Here is a 23117-nt window from a genome sequence, read left to right as displayed (position 1 = left end):
TGGGGGTCAGCAAACATGGCTGCTCCGGAGCGTTATAGAGAGCCTCCTGGAGTATCGTTAAGGTGAGGGGCAAAGTGGTAAAGTATATGTATATGAGATTGTGTGGGGTTGCTGACCTCTGCTGTAGAGGGCAATATGAATTTTGTGGCTTGCTATGGTCCAAAGTGTGTGAGATTGCAGAGATGGTGGTGTGAGTTTGGGTTTTGTGGGGTTCCTGGCACAAACGTATGTGCGCTATTGTGACGAAAAGTAGCCTGTTGTGCAATCGGGTGTATTAACTATGTTTGTGGAAAATTTCAGCCAAATCGGTGGAGCGGTTTTTGCGTGATTGAGGAACAAACATCCGAACATCCAAACACACACAAACTCACAAACCCACAAACTTTCACATTTATAATATTAATAGGATGATGACGCCTAGGAACGGATCAACGCTGGTTCTGCAGGTTGCTCGTCCTTGCTAGTCAGAAGAGAACTGGCAGCTTGCTGTTACGAGGGAGCTTACTTTTTCTCATAGGAATGAATTGAACAGCGTTGATTGGCCAGTGTACAGTATTCAGCCAATCAACACTGGTCCAGCCGGAGGCTTGTCTGTGAGGAGGCGGAGTCTAAGATTTGACCAAAGAAGTCTCCGTTGTGGTCCAGTTTTAGACTCCACCTCCTTACAGATGACCCTCCGGCAGAACCAGCGTTGATTGGCCGAATGCTGTACACTAGCCAATCAACGCTGGCATTCCTATGAGTAAAAGTCAACTCCCGCATAAATGCAAGCTGCCAGCACTCCCAACTAGCAAGGACGTACTCGCTCATCTCTAGTCATAACCACAAAACGTCGTAACCCGAGACTGTCGTAACCCGAGGACTACCTGTATACGGTAAAACAGGGACGAAGCAGAAGAGTGGCAGGCTGCGGTAAATCACTCTGTGCTGCACTGCTGTGAGGATGACAAGGCACTCACCATATAATAAGCCATGGCTGAAGTTCGCGAGTAGATAGATACTACTGTACATTGACTTGTCTATCTACTCTTCTGCTTCGTCCCTGCTATACCGTATACTCCGCTCTGCTACATCTGAGATGTAGCAGAGCTGAGTATACAGTAATGCAGGGATGAAACAGAAGAGTAGATAGACAAGTTAATGTACAGTTATAGAGATGTAGAAGAGTCCAGTATATGGCACAGCAGGGAGGAAACAGAAGACTAGATAGTATCTATCTACTCGCAAACTTCGCTCAACTTACTTCATTGAGATGCCTTCAGAGCGCCTTGCGCGCCCCTGCACTCTCCTAAGCCACAAGCCCCGCCTACTCCCATCATGTCTAACACTAGCCTAGGGAGGTGGGGGCACGCACGGCACTCTAAAGGTATGTCAATGAGAGAGGACTGGACCAGGGGGGCTAAGTGGCCGGGGGATTTTTTTTTAATCACTACACAGCGTGGAATACAAAACTTGAAACAATTTTTGGACTCCATGCTGTGTAGTGAATAGGATCGTTTTTAAAATCCGATCTTCGAGTATTTAAAAAAATCTCATTGACTTGCATTGGGATCAAATTGGGATAAGGATCGGGTTCGAATGGAAAATGATGCACATAGGAAGTAAAAATTAACTTGTCTGGTTCAGTCTACCACAAATTGCTGAGAAATCTAATATTCGATGATGTGGACTCTATGTCTCCATGTGTCAGAGGTAATCTGTAGGGATGAAGGGGAACTACACAATATTAGGCAAGTGTTTGTAATGTTATGGCTAATCATTGTATACAGCTCTTATTCAGATCAATGCGTCTTCATGGTCACAAACTACTAGCAAACCTCTGTGTAAATCCTGCAGTCACATATTAGGCTCTGTACACATTTAAACCTTCTGTCAGATGTGTACATCAGGAGGATTCACCTCCGAGAGAAGGCTCTGACATATTTATATCTTGCACATTGGGCCCCATGATAAAAATTCAAAATATATGAAATGGAATATAGAAAAGTATCCCTTTTCTATTGTCTCAATATGAGGTCTGTGATTCAGTCTGCTTCATCCAAAATCCCTTTAGCACCTATGAAAAGTGCTGTCAGGAGCCACTCAATGAGCCAAATACGGTCCCGTATGCTGCCGATAGCTTATAGTATAATGAATAGTATGGGATTATATACAGTAATAGTATGCATTATGTGCTGCATACTATACGCTCTACATCACTGGACTAGCATCTACCAAAAGGATCAGGTATATAAAATAATTTCATGGATTTTATATAGTCCATCCTGTTTCCTTTGCCTTGTAAACCTATTCTATACTAATAGTGTCCATTCCACCATTGATTTCTTTGTTCCATGCTTCTGTGCCAATTGAATGAATTGTACTTTGTTGTCAGATTTGTAGATTTCACAGGATGCGCCTTCACCATTACCATAGAACTCCAGTAAAAGTTCATCTCTGATGCATATTTGTTTAACTATACAAAGCAGAGAAGTTTCCACTGGAATAATAGTTTTTCTTCCGGTGACACCTGGTGAGACTTTCTCTTGTTCTTTGATGCTTAGTCCCATAGGCATAAATAGAGGATGTCATCCTTTTCCTGAAATGCGCCTTTTTACACAGAAGTGGTTAATAAAGGATGTTTCCAGGGAGGATATTCCCAAGCAGCCTCATGTAGGATTGGTCCACCTCTACAAGCAGGAAAGCGAGCAAAGATTACAGAGAAATATATAAGGGCTTCCCTCACTTCTATGCCCAGTGATCTCAGGTTACATTGGCAGAGTTCACTATGACTACGCTGGCAGTGTACAGGAACATCTATACGGAAGAGCAGTTTCAGAAGGTGTATGGCACAGCTAAGGATCTGGAGAGGCCGCCACTGACTTTAAAGGAAAGATTAGCCAGGAGCTGTAAATGCTCCACTCATAGTCTCCATACCTTACTCAAACATAGGATCCCCATTGTAGGCTGGTTACCCCGGTACAAACTGAAGAAATGGATTCTGGGAGATCTAGTTGCGGGCCTGACAGTTGGCATAGTACATATACCCCAAGGTAAGTGTTATAGATTGTTATTGCTGAAAAACTCACTATGTGCACAAAATATATACAGCAAAGTACAACCTGCTCCTCATGTGTAACCAGCAAGCCTATAGAGGTAGCAAAGTCATCACAGCCATGTTACTCTGTAGGTCAATGTGTCATAATATATATATAACATTCATGATATAGTTAATAAACCAGAATAGGGGGGGGGGGGGGGGTGAAAGTGACCGCCTGCCTTCATGCAACATTTTCTGCATCCTTGGGACGTTTTTTTGTCTTTTGGTAAAAATAATTTAGCATAGATGCCACAAGGATTTTTTTCCAGGTATCTATCTATCTATCTATCTATCTATCTATCTATCTATCTATCTATCTATCTATCTTATCTATCTATCTATCTATCTATCTATCTATCTATCTATCTATCTATCTATCTACATATCTAATACATCTCTCTACAGTATCTATCTATCTATCTATCTATCTATATCTATCTATCTATCTATCTATCTATCTATCTATCTATCTATCTTCTATATCTATCTATCTATCTATCTATCTATCTATCTATCTATCTATCTATCATCTATCTATCTATCTATCTATCTATCTATCTATCTTCTATATCTATCTATCTATCTATCTATCTATCTATCTATCTATCTATCTATCTATCTACATATCTAATACATCTTTATACAATATCTATCTAATACATCTCTTTACAATATCTATCTATCTATCTATCTATCTATCTATCTATCTCATATCTATTTATCTATCTAATACATGTCTCTGCAGTATTTATCTATCTAACACATCTTTCTACAATATATTTCTAATACATCTCTCTGCAGTATCTATCTATCTATCTATCTATCTATCTATCTATCTATCTATCTATCTATTCATGTCTATCTAATACATCTCTCTACAGTATCTATCTATCTATCTATCTATCTATCTATCTATCTATCTATCTATCTATCTATCTATCTATCTATCTATCTATCTATCTATCCATCTATCTAATACATCTCTCTACAGTATCTATCTATCTATCTATCTATCTATCTATCTATCTATCTATCCATCTATCTAATACATCTCTCTATAGCATCTATCTTTCTGGTTTTGTGATGCACTTAATGTATCTTTCTTTTATATATTTACAAATGTATATGTCCGCATTTGATACTATATTTTTGTTTGTAATTTATTGCACATGATGTTCCACATTGCTTTTACACTATGCCCTGTTATTACTGGATGTTAATGTATAATGTATACAGTTCTCTGGTTTTTATATCTTCTATGACATTTTGCATTTAGCAATTCATAATTTTAGTAATTTTTAGTAAAATAAAATGTATGCTATTTCTATATCTGAGAGTGTACACCTATAAAGAGGTATTGCTTGTTTCAAGAAAAAAAAACTGCTGAAAGGCTGAAACTTTACATATGTTTAGGTTTAGAAACTTACAATGTTGGGACCAGGAAATTCTTCAATAAACTGTCAGTGTCCAAAGCAGTGCTATGGTAAATTGTATAGTAATTATAAAAAAAATGTATCAAATGATGTAAAATTTGTGAAAGAAGATTCATTCCAGTTTATATTTTATTCATTGAGGTCTCTGCTCGCTCTTTGCTAAAACATCAAGAAGATGGTCCTATCAGTGATTGACGGCTATCTATGGAAGCGCTGTCATATAGGACTGGTTTACTTTATAGAGATTTCAATGGGTATATGACAAGTTATACTGAACATTTTTTTTTCTCTAAGCTACTGTATATATGAATCTGCTCAACTCCAACTGCTCTATAACATGACACCTGCAGATTGAACAACATTTTCCTGGTGACAGGATCCCTTTAAAGGGATTCTACCATTAAAATGCTATTTTTTTTGTCCCTAACACGTAGGAATAACCTTAAGAAAGGCTATTCTTCTCCAACCTTTAGATGTCTTCTCCGCACTGCCGTTCGGTAGAAATCCCGGTTTTCTTCTGTATGCAAATGAGTTCTCTTGCAGCACTGGGGGTGGTCCCCCCGCTCAAACACACTGGGGCGTCCCCAAGAGAACTCTCCAGCGCCCCCTCTATCTTTGCCTGGAACTGCCTCTCCCTGCGTCTTCTTCCAGAGCTGGCTTCAAACTCCTAGGCATGCAAAGTCGACTCTGCCATTGGGCCTCGGGCAGAGCCAACTGTGTATGCCCGTGGCCAATTTCTTGATACTTTAGACTAAGGCTAAGGACTCACTTTGCGGAAGCACAGCTTTTTTTGTTGCAGATTTTGTTGCTGTTTTTTGAGCCAAAGCCAGGACTAGATTGAGCAGATGTTAGAAGTGTAAGAGCTTTCTATATATTTCTGATTCCATTTGTATCCATTCTTGGCTTTGGCTCAAAAAAACGCAACAAAATCTGCAACAAAAAAAAGCTGCGTTTCTGCAATGTGGGGCCTTAGCCTTAATCTAAAGTTTATTGAAACTGTTTATCATTAAGTGGCAAGTTATACTTACCTACTTAGTTGGCCAGTACAGATGAAATTGTCAGCTTGGGACAGTTTTTCCCTTATGTTATGGGGTTCTTACAGGTTATGTTTTGAGTCTGCTTTGATCCAGCTCTCCTCCAACAGGTAAAGTTGAGGGACAAATCTAACACAGTCTGGGTCAAATTGGCTTACTAGTACACCGCATGATCAACCTGCAGGCCCAGAACCTTCCACAATAATTCTTATTTTTTTCTTTTTATTCTTATGGTAGAGTTGGAAGGGACATCAAGGGCCATCAGGTCCAACCCCCTGCGAGTGCAGGTTTTCCTAAATCATCCCAGCTATATGTTTATCCAGATTCCGCTTGAAGATTTCCATTGATGGAGCGCCCACCACCTCCCGTGGCAGCCTATTCCACTCTCTCACTACCCTCACTGTCAGAAAGTTTTTCCTAATGTCTAATCTGTATCTCTTTCCCTTTAGTTTCATCCCATTGCTTCTTGTACTTCCTTGTGCTAATGAGAATAGGGTAGATCCCTCTGCACTGTGACTACCTTTCAGATATTTGTAGACTGCTATTAAATCTCCCCTCAGCCTTCTCTTCTGCAAACTAAACAATCCCAGTTCTTTTAGCCGCTCCTCATAGGACATGGTTTGCAGACCTTCCACAATTTTGGTTGCTCTTCTCTGGACTTGCTCCAATATATCGATGTCATTCTTGAATTGAGGCGCCCAGAACTGTACACAGTATTCCAGGTGTGGTCTGACCAGGGAAGAGTACAGCGGAATAATGACCTCTCTTGATCTAGATTCAATGCTTGTCTTAATACATCCCAGAATTTTATTAGCCTTTTTTGCAGCAGCACCGCACTGTTGGCTCATGTTGAATTTGTGATCTACTATTATGCTCAAGTCCTTTTCCCCTATGCTATCACTTAGTTCTATTCCTCCCATACTATATATGTTTTTTACATTTCTGTTACCCAGATGTAGAACTTTGCATTTGTCTCTGTTAAATACCATTTTGTTCGCCTCAGCCCATTGTTCCAGTGTGTCTAAGTCCTTTTGAATACACTCTCTCTCCTCTCTACTGTTGGCTATTCCTCCTATCTTCGTATCATCTGCAAATTTTATGAGTTCCCCAATAATTCCATCGTCCAGATCATTTATAAAGATATTAAAAAGTACTGGGCCCAGAACAGAGCCCTGCGGCACCCCGCTTTTGACTTTCTTCCAGTTCGATGTGTAGCCATTTAGTATTACTCGTTGTGCCCGATCATTAAGCCAGTTGTGAATCCACCTAACTGATTTTTTGTCAAAGCCATACTTAATCATTTTTTCAATAAGAAGGTTATGTGATACTTTATCAAATGCCTTACTGAAGTCAAGATATACTATGTACACGGCATTCCCTTGGTCCAACCATTCAGTGATTTTGTTGTAGAAGGAAATCAGGTTAGTCTGACAAGATTTATTGGTCCTAAAGCCGTGCTGGCTCTGGTTAATTAATGCCTTCCCATCCAGGTACCGAAGTAAATGTTCCTTGACAATTTGCTCAAAGATTTTTCCTGCTATCGAGGTCAGACTTACCGGCCTGTAATTTCCTGGATCGTCCCTTTTCCCCTTTTTGTAGATGGGGACAACATTTGCCCTTTTCCAATCTAAAGGGACCACTCCTGTTTCCCATGACTTACCGAAGATTATAGCAAGGGGTTCTGTTATTTCCTCTGCTATCTCTTTCAGGACTCTAGGGTGTAAATCATCTGGTCCTGGGGACTTGGTTTCCTGTAACTTGGCTAAGTGCTCTCTTACCAGACCTTTGCTTATAGTCAGCTTGGAGTCCTCCTTCCCCTCATCTCCATCACCATTAATGTCGATATTTCCATTAGTTTCTTGGGAGAAGACGGATACAAAATATGAATTTAGTAGCTCCACCTGCTGTTCCACCATGTTAACTGTTTCTCCTTTGTCATTCTTCAGGACTCCAATGGTCTCCTTCACTTTTCTTTTGCTTTTAACATATCCCCAAAATCCTTTTACCTTACTCTTTGCCTCTTTTGCAAGCTTCAATTCGTGTTCAGCCTTAGCTCCTTTGATGCTTGTCTTGCAGAGTCTGCAGACTGCTGTGTACTCTTCCTTAGGTATAGTTCCCATCTTCCACTTTTTGTATGTTTCCTTTTTCCTTTTTAGCAGGTTATGTAATACTTTGGTCATCCATCCTGATATTTTTAGGTGCTTCCCATTTTTCTTCCTTCTAGGTATTGTTAGTTCCTGTGCTTTAATGATTTCCCTATGGAAGATTTCCCACCCTTCATGTGCATTTTTGTGCTTAAGAATTTTGCACCATGGAATTCTGCTAACCCTTGCCTTCAGGCTCTTGAAGTCTGCCCTGCTAAAGTCGAGCCTTGAAGTCTGTGTCTTCTCAGGTCTTCTTCTTCTTCTTGCAACCCCAAACTCAAGTATAGCATGATCGCTGAATCCCAGTGTCCCTGCTACCCGTAGTCCCTTAACCATGTGCTCTTTGTTGGTTAGGACTAGGTCCAAAATGGATGTTCCTCTCGTGTTTTCTTCTACTAGCTGGGCAATGAAGTTGTCTGCTAGAGAGGATAAAAATTTGATGGAGCTTTTACTCTTGGCTTTACTCTTGGTCTTCAATGGTTCAGCATTGGGATGCATTTGACAGTGAAATACATATGTTCTGCTTTCAAGATTCATTGCCATTAGATGAGGATTTTCAGCCTTAGACTGTTGTCATTCACTAACAGAAAGCAGAGTACTCTCTGATGCTGTACACTATATAGGTATACGCTATGTACTATAGAATAGGACAGCGCACTATTTTATTATGGAGCGGTCACTTTTTGCTTACATACGAGTGGTCAGCCGTTTTTACAATACATCTCATAGCAGACACGTGGCAGTAAATGTCCCAGACCTGTGTTCTGAGAAATAACGGAAATCATGCAAGAGCACCTCTTGTATCGCAGGGAGGGATAAGCGATGTATCAGATCGCAGGAAGTTATTGTATACACACCCACTGATACTGATAAACAATGGCAGAAAGCTCTGAATTGTGTTGAGAATTGAATATGGCCTACATATTGTTTATTGAAAAACTGCACTGTTCATAAAAACATGAGAAATATTTTAACCCCTTCCCAACGCAGCCTATTTTTTTTTTGTTCGTTTTTTTTATTTTAATTTTTTTACTCCCACCTTCTTTAAGTCATAACTTTTTTTTATTTTTCTGCTCATGAGCGGTACGAGGGCTTAATTTTTGCAGGACAAATTGCATTTCATAATGGTACCATTTAATATTCCATATATTGTATCGGTAAGCTGCCAATACAGAATGGGGTGGAATTAGAGAAAAAATTCATACGTGCCATTTTCTTATGAGTTTGATTTTACAGCGTTCACGGTGCAGCCAAAATGTTATCTGTGTTTTGTTAGTTGTTGCGATTATGGAAATACCAAATTATAGTTTTTGTTATGTTTTAACACCTTCACAAAAATCCAAAGTTGTTTTTTTTTAATCTGATATAATCTGAGAACTGTAATTTTTTTTATAACGTGTCTTTTTTGAGGGGCCGGTAGTTTTTATTTATACAATTTTGGGGAATGTCTAACATTTTCATAGCTTTTTACTAACCAATTATCAAAATGGACAGCAGAACAGTGCATGGTGAATGATCTAACTTAAGTTATGTGACTTTGTGTTTGTTCTCAATGACCCTGGACCAATACTGGTGAATGGATGGACATTCCCACTAAATATGTGTCATGGACTCCTTCCCTGCTGTTATGGCCAGCATCTGTCCAAGGTGTTGGGATAGATTGCGTGAAGCGATTCATGGGCAGGATAGATCGTGTGAAGCCCTTATGGGGCAGAAGTTTATTATTGGTTTCCAGTACTTTGCATAAGATGGAGAAGTCATTACAGAGTTGGAAAATTCTCCATTGATCTGGGGGGAATGATTTACCAATCTCCCTTTCTCACTTCAATACGAAGACAGACAGTTAACATCAGAGCATACAAGGTAGATATAGGACGGGACGGAGGCGATGTTGCAGTGCACATCTTTTTGACGGGGGTAAAGAAGCAATAAAGGTGCAGTTCTCTGTACTTTGGTTTTGACAGTTATTTTATTCCAATTTGTATAAGATGAGAAACACAATAAAAACTATGGTTTGGCCTTTTTGATTTTTTTTTCCACTATGGCATTCACTAAATGAAAAAAATATTTTTGTGTTTGACTTTGTTTATTGTTTTTTATTTCTGTTTACAGAAAGGGTAGAGAAATCTTTTGTATTTTTTTCACTATTATTTTTAGACCAATAAGGGTATATTGTAACATCCATAGAGTTCAAATATGACTGCGATTTGATCAAGACATCAAAGGGTTAATGCCAGCAATCAGTGTATGGCACTCCCTGTACTTCATACAAATACACTATATGACTAAGAGGACATCTAGTATAGAGTCAGGTCAATGGATAATCCTTCTAGGACTCCATCTACTCGATCCCACTGCAGGGGTCCCAATCATCATCTAGCAGCATCTTTATGTTACTTGGGGCTTTAATACATATTCTTAGCTCACAGAGTTAAAAGACCCCAGTTCAAAGCAAGAGCCAGTCAGCGGGCTACTGGTGGGAACCCTGGAGATAAACAATCTAACCAGCAATTTTAGGAATTTGTGAAAGAGTGTCATGTAATATTTAAGATAAGATAAGATAATCCTTTAATAGTCCCACAATGGGGAAATTTCAGTGATACAGTTTCATAGATGGTACAGTAGTATATAACAAGAGAGAACATGTACTTTATACATGTACTTTATACAATATACTATACGGTATACTCAGTGGCCTAATTAGGAATAGCTGGGCCCCAAGGCAAACATTTGTCATAGGTCCCAGCTGCAGAAGGCGAAGCGCTGGCAGCTGTGAGCAGGAGCGAGGATCGGTAAGTATATAAGGCCGGGGTTACTCCAGCAGGTAACTGCCTATTAAAAAAAAATCAAAATCAGGGACCCACCGGGCCCTCTAATGTCCCGGGCCCTGTGGCAGCGGCTACCAGTGCTTCCCCAGTATTTACGCCACTGGCATGCTCCCTTAGTTCACCTGAGTGAAGCTAGTTGTGGTGTCCTGACTTGCACATCCCTGGAGTACTGCACTTTGTTGTAGATTTTAAGGATTGATAATTATTATTATTATTATTATTATAATTATTAGATTTTAAAGGGGTATTCCCATGTACATAATCATATCTATATTTGTAGATAATTAAAAGATAAATAATTTTGCAAATATAAGTAATTAAAAATTCTGTAAAGTTTTAAAGATTTTCTCTAACTTTCTTAGTGGTGACAGTCTGTTATCTTGAGCGGTTACCATGGATACGACCACTAATGCAGAAACTTTCTATGGTCTGGGACTTGTCAGGAACCCAGCTATGATTTTCTTATTGTAGCTGGAATATCAGACGGGGACACTACATGTAGCAGAAGATATCCCGGCCACAATAAGGAAATCATGGCGGATTCTGACCTTAGAAAGTTTCTGCATTAGTGGTCGTATCCACTGGCAACCGATCAAGATAACAGACGTCACCACTAAGAAAGTTAGAGAAAATCTTTAAAACTCTGCAGAATTTTTAATTACTTATATTTGCAAAAATGTTTAACTTTTAATCATCTACAAATTAAAAAATAATTATGTAGATGGGAATACCCCTTTAAGGATTGATTATTATTATTATTATTATTATTACTCAGTAAATAGATGTAACCAAGCCTTCCTGCTTAGTATCTTGGCTAGAGTATCCGCATTAACTCCTTAATACATGGCAATATTACAGATTCCTTTTCAAGATACTATAAGATGTTCTGTATTAATAGTAGCGCCAAACCTATTTTGACCATAATGAACCTGTTGAATGCATTTCTCCTAGGAATGGCCTTTGCCCTGCTGACTTCAGTTGCTCCAGTGTATGGCCTCTATACATCTTTCTTTCCTGTTTTACTCTACATGCTACTCGGGACTGGTCATCATGTTTCTACTGGTGAGAGCACTGGAAACAAGTCTGTTCTGTATGATTTCAATGTAATGCATGGTTCTTTTTTCATAACCTACTGTAAATATCTCGCAACCGTTCAACATAAGAATCTCGGCAGTAGCCCAGTTAAATCGCACAATGCTTTACTTGTTTCATATAGGGTTTTGTGTGTCATTTATATTTTCAATTTTTTATGGATTATTTCCTAAGCAAAATCACCTTTTAAGCCTAAGACCATGACGTTTTCTTCCACAATATCTTTCATTTCGATTTTGCAGAGTTTTCCTCTGCGGTCCCTCTGCCCCTATTATACTGATGTGGAAAACACTAGCGTTTCTGCTGGTATAATTGTCATGCTACGATTTTAAAAAATACAATTGTTTTTGAAAACGCAACTTTCCCGATGCAGATTTTTTCGGCAATGTGTGGATAGAATTAGCCAGAATCCCTTCCACTTTGCAGGTACTGTAAATTACAATATTTTTGCAATGAGAGGCTTCAACCTAAAGGTTTTAATGTTATAGGTGTGGGTAGCTTGAATTAGTATTATACTGTATGTCTCAATCTGCAATTGATACCTGTCTTCACTCAGTAAAATTATGGATAGGAGATTCTGAAAAAGCTAAAAGGGTGGCAGAAAAGGTGATACAGTTTTCTCATTATCTCTGAGATCTCTGCCTGCTGTCATTCATTACAGTTACTCCCAGTGGATAAAAATCAGTCCATGGTCATGTGATGAACACACATCTGGTTATGGGCACAGCATAGTAATCAGACATCTGAGTAGTAACGAACTGTGCACCTGTGTCCATCACATGACCATGGACCGTAAATCACATGACCATGGACTGATTTTTATCCACTGGAAGTAAGCAGAATGAATAACAGTAAGCAGAGATCTAGAAAACCACCAGGAATGAATACAGAAAGTATATTGGAGAATTATATCAATTTTTTTTAATGTAGATTATGAGCCCCACATAGAGCTCACAATGTACATTTTTCCCTATCAGTATGTATTCAGGATATGGGATGGAAATCCATGCAAACACGGGGAGAACATACAAGCTCCTTGCAGATGTTTTTTTTTTGCCCTTGGCGGGATTTGAACACCAGGACTACAGTGCTGCAATGCTAACCACTGAGTTATATCAATTTTCGTCATACAAACAATAACATTGGTCTCTCAATATTAATCTGAAACTGGACAGCTCCTTTAAATGTAAAGGGGTATTAAAGTTTTATGATGACAATGCCCCGATATCTCTGTACTGTAACTCTAATGATCCAGGCACTTGTGTCCACTAGATAACCAGGACAGATGTTCATCCTCTTGAATTAATAGCATTTCCCATAGAATGACTTGTAATATTCCTTTACAATTTGAGTAGCATTGAAAGCTTGGGTTGGAGAAAAGTCAAACAAGATAACTGTATAAACTCTTCATATATAGTAAAAGACAGGTGAATCTTCTATATTCTCAACTTAAATGTATGTTTTCCATTGCCCACCTACAGGTACCTTTGCTGTGCTAAGTCTTATGACTGGCTCAATCATTGATCAACATCTATTTGACAACCCAATGAACAGAAACCTTACCAGTGAGGAGCAATCGGAAATGTATGCACAGAGAATAGGGATGGCTGCTGCTATTGCCTTCCTAATGGGACTGATAATGGTAAATTTACTATTACCAGCTGACTTATCATTTCTATATGCAGACCGATACTTAAATATACTTTAGTTATTTCCAGTTCTCAAGTTTAAAAAATGAGATAAGTAAGATATTATATCATTTGAAAACTAATAAAAAAATTAATGATAAAAAAAATGTATAATATCTGAAAATATTACCCATTTAAATAAGGTCTATCAGATTCCTAACATGTCTGTTTTAGTAAATTATTATTCCTCACAATATTCTGGAGCTTCTCTTAGAACTTTGAGTAAATTGACACTTGGCGTTACCAGTCAGGAGTGTCCCCAGTTTGCCATTGTCCAATCAGTTCCGGCAGTATCAGGTCATCAGACTATAGAGACACACCCCTTTGGTAAGGTAACACACAGTTGTCAATTTATTCCTACCTTTCTAAAAGGAGCAGCAAAGGAATGGCACATTTTATAGGGGGTCTGTCACTAGAAGCTAGAATATCAACCCAACCCTCTGTTGTCAAGATATTGCAGTTTTTATCAATAAGCAAATTAGTTCTTTGGAGAAACAAGGGCAAACTTACCTGTTTGGAGCAATGGCAATGCCCTCAATTCTCCAAAGAGCTCATTTCCATTTTGACTAAAAGAGTGATATATCGGCAACAAAGGCACCAATTCACAAGGGAAAGCAATGTTTGAGATAGGTGACCTTAATCTATTGTGGGGAAAGTAAGTCAGTAGCAGCAATGGTGCGGACCCAACCAGTCAGAGATAGGAACACAAAACTGTAGCAAAACAGGTTTATTTAGGAAAAAAACAGCAAAATAATTCTTGCTCGTCTGAGCACTAAATGAACAAATAAGTACTAACTGTACGTGTGGCTTACTACCAGCCACACGAATCAACAAAAAGAGTGCAGTATAGTCTTTCCAGTCTCACAGTGTCAGGACAGACCCTGGCACGTCCTCTCACTCCCTGGATCTGCCCTGAAGTGCAGGCTCTGCAGCCTTTTATAGCCCAGTAATGAGCCAATGACCTACATCTGGGCTGAGGCCTATTCCAGACCCACACTGGACCACACATAGGCTAGAAACCTGGGGGACATATAATATGACTCCAGCACTCTGCCTGTCACCTTCTCACACTATCTATTTGCAAATCATGGTTGATATATTGGGTTTTAGTGACAGACTGCATATCACAAAAGATGCTCCAGAACCATAACTTCATTACCAATAGAAACATTCACTAAAACATGTCAGGAAAGCAAACCGGTTCTCTTTAAGCAACAAATAGCAAAGGAATATGTACAACCTATACTGGAATACCACACGCAATGGCTCGTCTAGTCTAATTGTGTTCTGTTCTCTCCAGATCATCATGTTTGTCCTACAACTAGGCTTCTTATCCACATACTTGTCTGAGCCAATAGTCAAAGCTTTCACGAATGCTGCTGCTTTTCATGTCACCGTTTCTCAGATACAGAACATGATGGGACTTCTACTCCCACGTCCTACTGGATCCTTTGCCATTTTCAAGGTGAGCCCTATACATGGCCATAGACTGCTTCATGAATAATGGTTCAAAGATAAATAAAATGGCGTCTAAAACAACTGAAATGCCAAAAGCACAAGCAGGACAGCGTCAATTTGGGACAAAAGTGACAAACGGTGAGATAACGGGCATCTAGTGAGGTGGTTCTGCAGAATGGGGCACTTTGGTCTGAGGTCAGGGCTGCTTTATAACTAATTCACTTGGAGTTAGTGAAGTCTCCATTCAATTTCTATATGTCACTTCTATGCAGTTAGCACTCATTGAAGCTTACTAACTATATTGATTTATGATGAATCAGAATCATACTTGAGACTATAGGCTATATAGACGTACTGGGAAGAACAATTAGCACAATTGTGTATATATATATAAGGTCTTGTTAAACTCACCTTTCCGTGTTATTTAGACCCTGGCATCAGTTTTTACGGCTGCCCACATGACGAATATTGCAGAGTTGACTATATCACTGCTCTGCCTAGCTGTGCTGATACCCATCAAAGAACTTAATGCGCGATTCCGAACAAAACTGCGGACACCAATACCAGGGGAGATCATTATAGTAAGTATTTATTAAAGCCTAAACATGCAAATGGGAGTAATAATAGAGATTGTACATGGGTCACTTGGTAAACCATATGAATAACATCTGTTTTTAGAGGTGTTCCAAGCAGGTCCAAAACTTCATAGACTGGACCAGTAATAAAAGAGAACTGATATTAAAAAAAAAGTCTGGTCCCAAACCAATAATAACGTTCTGTAGGGACCTTTAACTGGTGAAAGAATACAGAGGTAGTCATTTCCTTATGGATATGCAAATAAAGATAATAGAAGTTTATTGTAACAGAATAGATGCTTTAGCCATGTTGCTGCTTACTGCTTATTGCTTGTATTAAGGTGTAATGTAGACAGACTACAATAGCCACAAAACCCATTGTGCCATCAATATACAACGTGTTCGACTAGGGTTCCTTTGGCTTCTTAGAAGAAATAATTCTTCCCATCCTCCATCTATACAGAACATGTTCAAGAACATATTTAACCATATAGTAGATTTGGTTGTTATCGTTGTACATACTGAACATGTATCAGCTATGTCTATAAGCAAATGATTGGCTTGAATATTAGCTCAGATGTTGATATCTTCTGGTGGAGGTTCAGGGATACCGACATAAATAGATATAACTATATAGGACTTGTACCTGTAACTGGGGCTCATAAGCCCATGGACCTAAAGATCACCATCACCAAACTAAGGCTCATTAAACTTCTTTCTTCTCCTTTCTGATTTCCCTTGATATCTGGCACAGAGGAGAAGATACTTTGAGGGGGTTACTGATAGATGGGAATGATGGGGATCTTGTTTGCACAGGAATATTATATACAAGTCTTTAAGACACTCTGGGCCCAGACAGATAACACAAGGGTCTAAAATGTGCAGATGGGACACGGCTGATGGTTGGCTTATGTGCCTTTAGTTATGCCTCCTATTACTTTGTCAGTGCCCAAGCCCAGTGCAGGAGATTCTGGGCTAGAACATATTTGAAGCTGATTTACAATGTTAGTGTTTTACTGTTGCGAGAAATTGACCTGTAAAATATTTCAGGTTGATTTACGGTTCTTAAAGTAATTTTTTTGGTTAACCAGTTGACATACTTCTATTATTTAAGGCAGTGGTAACTATTTGATAATAATATTTTCCATGTCTGACCTCCACCATAATGTAAGCAGACTTACCTGTAAGGGTGAAATTGCTAATGGAAGTGTTATAAGACCCTATTACTAATTTATGGAAATGAGTTACCCAAAATGTACCTTAATACTCACTTAGACCCTTATGATTTTTATTATTATCATTGTATACGCTGAACATGTCATCATAAACCCCGATCATGCAAAATAATATAGTATATTATTATATAATATAATATAATAATGCTGTAAATGTTCTTAATGTTCAGGTTAAGCAACTTAATATTCTTTTTATTGCAGGTTCTTGTAGCTACTGGAATAACTTTTGCTTCTTCTCTGGACAATCGATATAATGTGCAGATAGTTGGAAGTATACCAGCAGGGTAATACCCATCATTGTATATTTATTTATTCATTTATGGCATAGTTTGAAGCTATAAGTTTATAACAGCAAAATGATTCCAATTATTTATTATTAATTAGAACCCAGTCATTATATGTGAGCTGGAACAGTGTAATTGTGTCACATGGTAAAGTAAAGTCAATTGGATTGTGAAATATTAGAAAGACCAGCGGAATGTGGAGCGGCGGTCCTGCTGGCGGTCAGCCCATTATACCACTGAAAGAGCAGTTGTGACTGCTTCTATTTGTGAAATCTACATTAGTGACCCCTGATGAATCTATAATAGGAGGAAACGCGTAGGGTCAGAGATTAATATCTAGTGCGGGAGTTGAAATATACCGGCTGCTTTAATAGGTGACCTGGCCAGTGAGTCCTTCCATTCCCTCTGTTGGCGTGGCGTTAGGCCAGTAACCTCGGAGGCGAGGAGGGGGTGCTCGCTGAGCCTTATGCAAGGTCCCGTGAATGCAGCTCGGCAATACTATACCCCGCAGGACATGTGTATGAGGGAGTGAGGTGTTCTCAGTCTCTAGGGATTTACCAGAGACAGGTCCCCCCACATGTTTCAAAGTAAATGGTTTGTGTATGACTTCACAATCAGTATCCACCCTGAAGGGTATTGTCAGCAGTTTTTAATTTAGTTTGTTTTTTTAAACAATCAAATAAAAGTCAAGTTTTAAATTTCTTGGGCAGTCAGTGTCAGTGCCCTTCCGTGATATTATAGAAGGTCACACTTATAATGAGCAAAAAATGAAAAATTGCCCATCATTGGCATCTGTATTTAGTGTATCTGTTGGGAAAGAAATATGCAAGTAAGTTCTTTTCTTAGTGGTAAAGGGAAACTTGCTCTAGTGCCACCTTTTGGAAGGTAGCTCCCTATAGCTCAATGCCTAGTTTTCCTGAAACCAAGTTACATAATCTAGCAATTTCCACTTGGTTTCACGAAAACCAGACGTTGATCTAGATCAGAGTTTCTCAAACTTTTTTTTTCTCATAGACCACTTTCAAAATTTTACTGGTGGACCCGCTGCTGCTACATTTCTACCATACCAAAACTCGTCAAAAAATGTGAAGATTAGTTATCATGTAGACCTCCGGCGAGTCTCCCGTGGACCCCTGGGGGTCCACCTGGACCACTTTGGGTATCACTGATCTAGTTGGAGATACTTTACAAAATGTGGCACTAGAGCAAGCTCCCATTTTCCATCAAGGAAGACTGGCATACTCTTTAACAAAATTTCTCACCAGAGCATGCATGGTTTAATAAGTCCCGATACACTGACAGGACTCCTTAAGGAGACGTAGTATGATGGTAAGCTGGTTAAGGCATCTATATAAGAAAAGGGTTATTTACAGTTGGAGAAGTCTAACTATGCAGTGTCCTACCCCAAGACATTGTAATGAGTGATGCCATATTGATATTTATAAAAGGACTAGATTCTTATCTAATAACAAATGACAATGAGGGTTTTAATTAATCTTATGGGGATGGGATTCTTGTAGATGAGAGATATTACCAATGATTTATTCTGATTGCCATATTTGGAGTCAGGAAGGAATCTTTCACGTAATATGAGATAATTGATATCCTCCTCATAGGGATTTTTTCCTCTCTCTGGATCAATGCTGTCAGATTATAAATTAAACTTGATGGACGTGCATGTTTTATTTCAACCTTTTCAACTATGTAATATTTTTTTTACCTTTAATATGATGTATATGAGTGATAGATCTTTTACTGTATTGACAGAAGTGTTTTATTTATTTTTTTACAGTTTTCCAGCCCCCAAGCTCCCAGCACTGGATGTTATTCCTAATGTGATCGGAGACACTATCGCCATCACGTTTGTAGGTTATGCTGTGTCTGTCTCACTTGCTATGATCTATGCAGAGAAACACAGATATAGCATTGATCCCAACCAGGTTAGATTCTCTTTTATAAACTGATTTCATAGCATTATAATTTTAAAGGGATTCTACAAATAAAACTGCATTTTTTCTTGCTAACACTTAGGAATAGCCTTAAGAAAGGCTATTCTTATCCTACCTTTAGATGTCTTCTCGGTGCCGCTGTTCCTTAGATATCCTGGTTTTCATCAGTATGCAAATGAGTTTTCTTGCAGCATCGGGGGAGGTCCCCAGCGCTCAAACAGGACAGGGGGCGTCCCCAGTGCTGCGAGAGAACTCTCCAGTGACATCCTCTTCTTCCTCTGGATCTCCCTCTCCATGACGTGTTCTTCAGATGGCATCTTCTGGCTTTAAATGGGATGCATGCACAGTCGGCTCTGCCATGCCTGTGGCCATTTTCTTGTGGCCAATCACAGTATGCTCTTTCTTAAGGCTGTTCTTAAGTGTTAGCGAGAAAAAATGCAGTTTTAATGATAAAATCCCTTTAACTATTCATGTGTATGGAGGTTTTCATGTACACAGGTCCTGATGTGCTTAGTAGTGGTACCATAAAATGAACCATACTACGGGATTGCTGAAATATTTCTACTATGTTCTGTACTTTCTAGTCTGATCTTCAACGTGTGCCATATGGTCACCCTACATGAGGTCCCCCACATTATGCTCATTTTCTAATATGACAGATCTGAGTGCTCTTACTAGGACTTAGCGTGACCATGTTCTTCACATCTATCACCATTCGACGTTTGCATAAGTGGGTTTTGCTCGTGGCTTGTTGTTGACTTAGCTGCATATTTTTTGTTTTTAGGAGCTGTTGGCTCATGGAATATCCAACATGGTCTCTTCTTTATTTCACTGCTTTCCCAGCTCTGCTACTTTGGCTACAACAAATATTCTTGAAAGTGCTGGAGGTCATACCCAGGTAATGGTTCATGTATTTGTATGTATATACATCTCCTCAACCTGTATTGTTTATGTAATTCAATTAGAAAGGTGCTCATGCCTACTACCTATGTACTGTATATTATGACATGCTGCCATTGATTTGCTTAGTACCATACACTTATTGCCTGGTGTTGAATTATTAGCATTCATTTTACTAATTTAAAGGGGTATTACCATTTTAGACACTTATGGCATACCATAACGCATGTGGGGTGCAGAACTAAAAAATACAAATTGCACAAAAATTCTTGCAGAAACAATTGTGACTTTTTTGTGACAATTTGGTATACACATCCGTTATGGACTCATATTATAGGAGGCTTTGATACAGCACAGATCTGTAAATGTAAATCATTAATAAATGCAATTAGTTGGATGACATAGATATTACAGTAAAGTATCTATAGCGGCAACCAATAGAGAAAAGTGAAGTTCGCAGCACTCCAGGGTCTTCAATTTCAATTAATCCTTTATTTCCGCATCATATAAAAAACAGATAGAGTACAACACGAACAGTGCAAAAAGTAGGAAAAAAACATGTGGTTAAAAAAGACGCACTCAAGGTTTATCCGTCCCCACAGTTACCACAATTGTGCTCAATTTACTTCTAGTGTCTTATATAGGTAAAATACAATATGTATGTGATTCTATTTCCATCTACTGCCCATTTAATGTAATAAATATACACTAAGGGTTCCTCTACTTGTTCTCCATCATTTTGCTATAAAAGTAATTATCCATACATTAAGGTCAAGCCGAAAGGAAAGAAGATGTTGATAAGGTTTGGGTAGTTGGTGGGTACCTGTATTTTCTTTTCCTAACAAAATTGTCTTATAACAAACAACCCCATTAAATATGAGGATCACCGGTGATCACCACAGGTCACTCTTACAAGAGCCTGGCAATGTGTATAAATATAATATCTCTCTTCATTCTTGCTAGATGCATCCATATGTCCTAATATGTCCTGGTAGGTGAACGGGACAAATTTTGATGACCCCACACACATCTAATGACCCTTTATACACTAGAGTCACTATAGGGGTTGCAGGAACTGGGCGCAGAAGCCAGGGGGCCCCACAGGTCACGCTGAAATTCTTTCTCTCCTTTCTGATTTCTTATGATGGCTGGTGCTCTGTGGGTTGTAAATTTATGACTCTTTCCCTCTGGTGCTGGAGGGTGAATATATGATACACAGTCTTCCACTGACATAAAGGAAAAAAAAATCTTTTAATTGCAAAAATAATTGCAAAAAAAATAAAAAATAGCAATTGGAGAGTAGCTTATAATGAAGGAGGATGGGGAGTAAAAGGGTGGGGTGGGGGGACAAGGCCATTGGTTCTATAAAAATTGCCCATATAATGCTTCTAGACCATGAGTGATTTATGGAGATGGAATAGCGAAGACAAATACGTTCATTTATTTCTGCTGAAAAATCTAATAAACTTTTTTATACTATATTTTTAGCTTTCAGGGTTCTTCACCAGCAGTGTGGTGCTCATTGTTTTGTTGTGGGTCGGTCCGCTCTTCAACTACCTACCAAAGGTATGAAAGCAATAAATGGCGTCAGAAGACACATGCGATCATTTGTGGGATATGTTAACTGGTTCTATATTATGTACAATTTCCATTATTGTGTCATAATGAATACAACAATTATAGATTATATAAAAACTAGTCACATTTAGTCAGTTTAAGAAGAAATATATCATTTTGAAGTGATAATAATCATAACAATTATTATAGTATTATATATGGACACCATGTTCAAAATTATTATGCAAATCAGACTTAAGTGTTATAAAGTTTAATTTTTTATTTTTCAATTAGGCCTGGTTCACATCTGCATTTGGTATTCCCTTCAGGAACAACCCCAAATGGAATACCGAACGCATTAAAAAGCGGTTTACTAAGAAACCACACGGACCCCATAGACTATAATGGGGTCCATGTGTTTTCCGCACGGTGTCCGCACGAATCATGAGGAGAGAAAAGTGCTGCTTGCAGTTCCATAGATGCAAGAATTTGATTATAAGGTGATATCAAAGAAGGGATCCTATGCTATCTAAGTTATGTAGAATAATTTGGAACAGAGGATTTAGATTTTTTTCAATTTGTAAAAAAAATGTAATTATTGGGAAGTTTGTCCAATAACATTAGATTTATACTCTAAGAGGTGAATATTTGAACTGATGCGTTGACTATTTAGGAAAATCAGAGAGAAATATAATTTGCATAATAATTTAGATTGCGGTGTATATTCCATTATTAATATATTCTTTTGTACAAGTAGTGGCATCATATTTTCCTTTGTCTATGGTATACTATAGGTATTCTGCTTACCACCTATTTTCTTTGTATTTCCAGGCAGTACTTGCCTGTATAAATGTTGTGAGCCTCAGACAAATGTTCCTACAATTCCAGGAACTTCCAGACTTATGGAAAATCAGCAAGACTGACTTTGTGAGTATTAAAAAAAATAAAATAAAATATTGCATATCGTTTAGACTGGGTATCATGACAATATTGCAAATTTGTGTCAAATACATGACTTTTGTACATATAAATATCACTATTTCTGTTTATATCACATAACATGGGATTCCATGAAAGGCAATTACCTAAAAAAAATTTGGCAGTCAATGGAATGTAACAATCCACACCTTCCCTGTCAGGTCATGGATTATTTCACAACATAAGGGATGATCTATGAAAATTGGTGCATAGGAAGTGGAGGAGTTACCCATAACAACCAATCACATTCCACCTTTCATTTTCAAAATGGAAATGAAAAATTAAAATTTTTACCAACTACTCCAATTCTCTATGACAACATTTTGATATATCTTCCTTACTTACATTTTCGGTCGAGATGTATTTCTATATAAAATGACACTGATTGACATTACCTATGATTTTGTTTTGCAGTCTGTTTGGGTGGTCACGTGGTTGGCTGTAGTCATTCTCAATGTGGAAATGGGTCTTGCTGTCGGTGTGGTTTTCTCTATGATGACTGTAGTGTGCAGAACACAAAGGTACATTCTCCAAAAAAACCAATGGTACTGAATTCCTCTTGATGCATTTCAGTCTATAGCGTGATCAACCATGTGTATGTAGAGAACTCAGCCCAACATCACAGTTTGCTTTTATGTCATGTGTTGGGAAGGAATTGGAGCACCAATGAGCCGGTTCGTCTATAGTTCTACTGAAACACAACACAAGACCTCATTCTCAGTTGGGGATCGCAGCGTTCGGACCACTACCAATCAATGACCTATTCTGTGGGAAATCTATCTTAGGAAGGACCCTTTAAGAAAAAAAAAATATTCTGCTGACTACAAAATTAGATATTATATAATGTACTTGTAATTGTGTGTTTGTTTCTTAGCTTTGTGTC

General features: G+C 38.4%; 1 protein-coding gene across 1 annotated transcript in view; it reads left to right on the top strand.

Moving 5' to 3' along the window:
• Window positions 1-2766: 2766 nt before the first annotated feature.
• The window catches only part of LOC142195673 (solute carrier family 26 member 10-like), a 35372-nt gene continuing 15021 nt past the window's right edge, over window positions 2767-23117 (top strand). Inside the window, exons 1-11 of the mRNA XM_075265645.1 lie at window positions 2767-3032; window positions 11470-11580; window positions 13092-13252; window positions 14599-14763; window positions 15185-15337; window positions 16768-16850; window positions 18643-18790; window positions 19584-19697; window positions 21188-21265; window positions 22088-22183; window positions 22649-22755. Of these exons, the coding sequence (XP_075121746.1) occupies window positions 2768-3032; window positions 11470-11580; window positions 13092-13252; window positions 14599-14763; window positions 15185-15337; window positions 16768-16850; window positions 18643-18790; window positions 19584-19697; window positions 21188-21265; window positions 22088-22183; window positions 22649-22755 (1481 nt within the window). The 5' untranslated portion in view covers window position 2767. The remainder of the gene's footprint in view (window positions 3033-11469; window positions 11581-13091; window positions 13253-14598; window positions 14764-15184; window positions 15338-16767; window positions 16851-18642; window positions 18791-19583; window positions 19698-21187; window positions 21266-22087; window positions 22184-22648; window positions 22756-23117) is intronic.

Source organism: Leptodactylus fuscus, chromosome 2 (genome assembly GCF_031893055.1).
Source record: "Leptodactylus fuscus isolate aLepFus1 chromosome 2, aLepFus1.hap2, whole genome shotgun sequence".
Lineage (NCBI taxonomy): Eukaryota > Metazoa > Chordata > Amphibia > Anura > Leptodactylidae > Leptodactylus > Leptodactylus fuscus.
The sequence above is the reverse complement of the archived record's forward strand: the minus strand, read 5'-3'. Positions and strand labels throughout refer to the sequence as shown.